Source organism: Passer montanus, unplaced genomic scaffold (assembly GCF_014805655.1).
Source record: "Passer montanus isolate IOZ18808 unplaced genomic scaffold, ASM1480565v1 scaffold38, whole genome shotgun sequence".
Taxonomy (NCBI): Eukaryota; Metazoa; Chordata; class Aves; order Passeriformes; family Passeridae; genus Passer; species Passer montanus.
In genome coordinates, this window is record NW_024368596.1 from 4627128 (window position 1) to 4633261 (window position 6134).

A 6134-nucleotide genomic window follows, 5' to 3' on the forward strand; every position below is an offset into this window, starting at 1 on the left:
CCCAGCAGCCCCCGCGACCCGAGCGGCGAGAGGGCGCGATTGGCTGGGCTGCGCGCCGGCGCCCTCCCGATTGGCGGGTAGCGCGCTTGTGCCCGCCCCGTGGGCGGGGCGGCGCGGGGCAGCATGGAGGGCGCGGTGTCGGACGTGGCCGTGTGTAACCTGGCGTTCGCGGGGCGCCTGGAGGAGCTGCGGGCGCTGCTGCTCCGCGACAGGGCCCAGGCCACGCGGGCCGACCAGGTCAGCCGGCTGCGGCCCCGGGCGGCTCCGGCCCGCCGCTGCCCGTCGCTGCCCCGCTCACCGCTTGCCTCCCGCAGGATCACCGCACCGCGCTGCACTGGGCCTGCTCGGCGGGACACACGGACGTGGCGGATCTCCTGCTCGGGCTCGGCGTGCCTGTGAACGATAAGGACGATGTGAGTGCCGCGGGCCTGGCCCGGCGCGGCTGAGGGAGCTCTGAGGGCCCCGGGGCAGCTCCCGGAGCCGCTTGTCCCGCTCCCTTCCCGCCCTCATCCCTCTCCTCCCGTGGGCCGTGTGCGGGATCGGGCCCTGGGCAGCTCCGGGCTCTGTGTGCGCTGGGAAGGCAGCGTGAAGGATTTCACTTTTGGAAATAGGCGTGAGGAGGAGAGTTGAGAGCTGCTTGTTGTCCCGGGATTTTAGGAGAGCTGCACTTAGGAAGCTGCGTGGTTCTTGGGGTTTTGCCTTTATCTCCGTGTGATCTCTCAGATAATGTTGTGCCAAATCGTGAGGCAGCCTGAAGGTCTCTCACACTGGGGAAGGCATTAGTAAAGCAGGGCAGGTTCAGTGATCTCACAGTTGGAAAGGAGGTGGCCTGCTCCTGTTCTAGAGGAAGAGTTGAAATATTTGTATCCATTACAGAGCGTCCACAAAGAAGGAAATGTCTCATCAGTTTAAAGAGTAGGATATAGAAAAAGTTGTTAACACTCTTTTCTACTACTGCTGTTTGTTCTTAAAAAGGCACTAGTGTGAATTCTGCTGGCACAAAGTGTTCTGCAGAGATATCATGCATAGCAGAAGTCATCTCTCTCATTTAACTGGCAGCCTTTTCCAGGTACTGACTGCAGGCATGTAAGAAGACATGAGCCTTGCATCTAGTGAAAATCAGTAATATTTTAGCTTTACACTGGTAAGAATATGAGCAGTGTGAGTAGTTCAGGTCTGTCTGGGTTATACATTATTGTGTTTTTCTGCCTGAAACTCATGGTTTGAATAATGTGGATTTCTTCTTGCCTCTGTAGGCTGGTTGGACTCCCCTGCACATTGCTGCTTCAGCAGGCCGTGATGAAATTGTGAAAGCCCTCATTGCTAAGGGTGCTCATGTAAATGCTGTCAATCAGAATGGCTGCACGCCCCTGCATTATGCAGCCTCCAAAAATAAACAGGAGGTATGTTTACCTAAGCTACTGGAGCTGGTGGTGTTCTTGGAAGCAGGATTTAGGTATATTAAGCCCACATCCTCCTCCCCTGCTCCTTTCTCTTTCAACATGCTCAGATTGCAATCATGCTTTTGGAGAATGGAGCAGATCCAGATGCAACAGATCATTTTGAATCCACCCCGTTACATAGAGCAGCAGCCAAAGGAAACCTAAAAATGGTACAGATCCTTGTGCAGCACAATGCAACTTTGGATATCCGGGACTCTGAGGGGAACACTCCTCTGTAAGTAATTTTTTATTTTTATTTTGCTTAATGTAGCGTAATCTCTGTGAAAAGAAGCTCCATTATTTTGAAGTCTTTTTCTTTCTTTAATTTTTTGTTGCTTCAAAATAATCTCTTGCTTCATATCCCTGTGTAATTAAAAACTATTTCAGAAAGTCATACTTAGTATTTTGCCATAGTGATTTGTACATGCATACTTTAACTTGTGCATCCACTTAAAGAGTGTAGAACACATTCTGTGTTAATCTGGAATACATTGGTTTCTGCTACAGGGTAGAAAGTGAGCTAATGACATCAGAGTCAGAGGAAACTCATCTTGCAGGCTGGTCTACTCTGTCCTGCCAAGCAAGAACTCATTTCAGAAGCTTTTCTTCACCTCTCTAAAGAAAATAAGTTGCAATTGAAGTACCATCAGCGCAGTGTTTGTTGTTACCTTAGAAATCAATTTGAATCTGTAAGGGTTACAGCTATTCTGAACTTGGTGTCAAAATCACAGTGGAATCCAGATTTTGCTGTGAATAAGATCAAGCAGTAAGCTTTAGCTGTACATAAACCCCAGTATGGCCCTGGAATGCACACAGTTCTTCCTGGGACACTATGCCAAATGGAAAAAAGCATTTGCTGCATTTGCAGCAATTCATTATTTTTTAGCATCAGACAATTTATTTCTCACCTTCAATTTAATAGAGATTGCCATTTTCCATACTCACCATGGATTATGTTCTCTTTAGCTTTGCTGACTGCAGAGCCAAATCCTAACCCAAAGAACTGTCTTAACATTGCAAGGAGAGCAGCAGGAGGAATGTTCTTGAGTTGATTAATGACAGCAGAGGGACTGGACAGCAAGCTTTGGAATCTGTCTAGGTAGTTGGTGCTTGTGGATTTGTTGTTCTCAGATGTATCTCCCCCCAACATTCACACTGTCATTTTGACACGGTGTAATTATTGTTCTTTAAAAGCTTGGACAGTTTAACAGTGGCTCTGGGTTTCTTGTTCTCACTGCAGTCATTTAGCCTGCGATGAAGAGAGAGTGGAGGAGGCAAAGCTGCTGGTGTCTCACGGTGCAAGTATCCACATTGAGAATAAAGAAGAGCTGACCCCTCTGAAAGTGGCAAAGGGTGGCCTGGGAGCCATCCTTAAAAGAATGGTGGAAGGCTAAAGGGGGCTTCCCACTTGAGCCTCTCTCCTGTTGCACTTCTGCTTAGGATTGCAAACTTCACATTTTGATAGTTCATCTGGGATGTCACGTACGGTGTCAGCATGGTAATGGAATGTTTTTATTGAAGCTGTTCTTCAAGTGCAGTGCCAAAACAACTCTTTGTACTTCCTGTTAATTAAATCGTTCACTGATTTTAAAGTATTTTTCAATATCTTGCAGTTTTCTTTCAGTTTACGTTGTGATGGGTATAAATGTGGTATTCCTTCTACTTCAGATCCCGGTTTAGATTTATTTATTTCAAGAAACAGGACCAAAAATGTTTTAACCATTTAAAGCCAATTTTTGTTTACTTCTAGATTCCTTGTTTTTTCTCTTAGCTTTTGTGATTTGTGTGTGGGGTTTTGTCTGTGTTTTGTGGGTACTGATAGTCTTTCCCCAGATGACTCTAAGCTACACTGTATTTCTCTTTGTAGAATGCAGTTTGTTTGTTACTTAGGTAATTGTATCCATTTTTGCTACTCTTGGTGTATTAAGTGAAATCGGAGTGCTTGGAGCTTTTCTGTTGTTACTGGTTGTTATCAGCTGTTTTTCTCTGAGTCTTTAAATACATGTATTTGATGAAGTGCACTGGACTGCTTGCAGAATGCAGGCACAGTTTCAGGTATACATCTGCAAATACACTGCTTTATAATGGATGGCTCTGGATACTCCTCTGGGATGTACTTCTACGTTAATATTTTTTCTTCTTGTTCCTTTTGAAGGTTTCTTCTTCTTTCCGTTTGACTCCCATATGCAGCACTGACACTTGCAGTTTACCATCTTATTTTATAACAGAAGCCTGATTTAACCTTTATTTACTCATAGCAAATCCTGATATTAAGTTATTACAAGGCTGAGCTGACAAGGTAGAGCCTGAAACATGACCTCCGGTCCTGATGTTGTTAAGATAATTTTTGACACCAGTGGATAGATTTCCACTTGAACAAAGAATGAAATTCTGTGAAATAAAGAACTTTCCTAAACAACAGTCTTTGGTATTATAAAACTTTATTAAACTGACATTTAAGAAAACCAGTATTTTCTATATAGCTTGTATGTTTGGGGTGTGAACAACAAGGTGAAACTCTGCCATCCCTAACACAGCATGGAAATGCAACATGTTTGCTCTTCAGCCTCGAGGAAAGGATGAAATGCAAGCTGGCAGCTTCTACAGTTTGACTTGTAGGGATTAAGGTAATGCAATTTATTTTGATTAGCAAGACAGAAACTTACAACCAAACAAATACCTTCACCAAGGACTTTAAATTTATCTTAGAACACAAAATGCAGATTAAATTTCACTGAGGGGACTCATTAAGAACAGGAGGGATAACTTGCCTGTACAGTAAACTCTGGCCATGCAGACCTTGATTGAAGGAGGAACCTGACTGAGAAAATGTTTCTTATGTTTTCACAGGCATGGCTGAAGATTTGATTGGAGAGCAGCTGAAGCTAAGAGTTCTGTGTTCATTCTTGATCTTTGTATAGCAAAAAGCCCTGCTCTGTAGCTTTGTAAATCTACTTCCTTAGGAGCTGGTGGCTTGAATGCTGGCTTAGTTTCTGGTTCCCATATTAGTGATCCCTACTCCCTATGGGAAGATAAATGGGCCATGCAGCACGGACTGTTGGAACATCTAAAGCTAATTCTGAAAAACAGTTATGCATCCTGCATAGCTCTGCAGGGTTTTAGAGCTACACACCACGGATCAGTACCTAACTGGACTTGTGTTTTGCCAAGAGCATTGGTGGGAAGCTAAGAATGGTGCCCCATCCTTCTTAATAAACTATAGATAAACAACAAACTAACAAACATCTGCCAGAAGGCTCACATAAACCACCACACTATGGTAAAGAATTCCAAATACATGTTATTTTCCTCATCTCTACTCCCAGCAGCCTGTTTTGCTTTTTATTTTGCCTTTTTACTACCATCTATTCCTCACTGGTGGTTAGAAGTATGAGAGGAGTCATTAGTCAAGAATGTGGTGGATTGTTCCTTTCTTTTATATAAAAACTTAAACATAACTTGAGCAATTTCTACTTTTTGAACAAATATAAAACCTGTGCTGTTCCAGGAAGACTTTACTATCTGTAGAAGTTAGTGACAACTTAACCAGCATAAGCTCCTATCTTTACTGTAGCAAGTTAGGTAAGAGATACCAGCAGATAAATGTGGGAAGTGAGATGAAGGAAAGATTAAAAGAAATATGACCATGAACAGAGTCCCCTCTTCAATCACACTGGTGCTGCTGCAGAGATGTGGAAGCTGGAAAGGTGTAGCAGCAAGAACAACATGACAAGAGCACATACATGCAGGAAATGGCTTTAGAAGAACTAATACAGCTGCAGCAATGACATGAAGCCATTAATCTTCTATGAAGGGCAGGAGTAAAAGAATGCTTAGGAATGTCAGATAAATTATTTTAAATTATTGCTGTCAGCCAAGCCTTTGGACCAATGATTGATTTGAATTATATCATCAGGAAACACCACCAGTAAGAACTAGCACCCAAAGAGCAGCAGATAGTACTGACTGTTCCATTGCTGTTTCTGAGTGTGTTTAATGTCATCATCCTGCAGGTCTACACAAATTGGCTGTCAATATCAGATATTTTCAGTAAGCTGCTTCACCTGGATGGCAGGATGTGAGTGAGGAATTTGGCACAGAGTCACTAAGAACTGCCTGATTAAGGAGACTTCTGTACAGATCCCAATTTGAGATTTACCCTGGATATTTTGGGTTGAGAGGAGCTTGAGGATCCACTGCTACAACGTGGCAGTATTAGTATTAGCAAGGATGTAACCCTCTCAGACTGGCACAAACAGTTTTTGGCTAAAATAGTGTTAGAAGAATACCATTAATTCTCTTTTAGTCTGGAATGAAGCTAACACTTTAATGGGACACACCTATCAAAGAAAAATATTTAGAAGTCAGAAAACTGAGGAAAGAGCAATGAATACAATTATGCTTGAAGATCCAAAATAAATATTAACTAGGATCTCATGCCTTACATCCTTAAATATTGCCACATATTTTTTTCCTTTTATATATATATTTTTAACTCACTATTTTGATAAACATACTTAGAACTGTAGGAACTGAAGATGAAAATTTTAGCCCAGAAATCTTAAAGATAAATGCTGCATATAACTGATGGTTATAGCCTAGGAACAGTCACCAAAGGATTTATGAATATTAGATCCTATGAAAGACTTAAGTGCCAAAAAACTCGAGATCCCTGAGCCAGATATGTTTTCC

General features: G+C 42.9%; 1 protein-coding gene across 2 annotated transcripts; it reads left to right on the forward strand.

Annotated features, from left to right (window-relative positions):
- Positions 1–83: 83 nt before the first annotated feature.
- PSMD10 (proteasome 26S subunit, non-ATPase 10) lies at positions 84–3910 on the forward strand. 2 transcript variants are annotated; one of them, XR_005628455.1, is made up of 6 exons: positions 84–237; positions 315–413; positions 1257–1403; positions 1511–1677; positions 2409–2541; positions 2683–2823. XR_005628455.1 is itself a non-coding variant. In XM_039717585.1 (5 exons), the coding sequence occupies exons 1-5, from the start codon at positions 124–126 to the stop codon at positions 2834–2836; spliced, it is 681 nt and encodes a 226-aa protein (XP_039573519.1). In that variant the 5' UTR covers positions 84–123; the 3' UTR covers positions 2837–3910. The 2 variants fall into 2 exon arrangements, 1 of the variants encoding a protein (XP_039573519.1); XM_039717585.1 differs by lacking the exon at positions 2409–2541 and having other exon boundaries at positions 2683–3910.
- The last annotated feature ends 2224 nt before the right edge of the window (positions 3911–6134 follow it).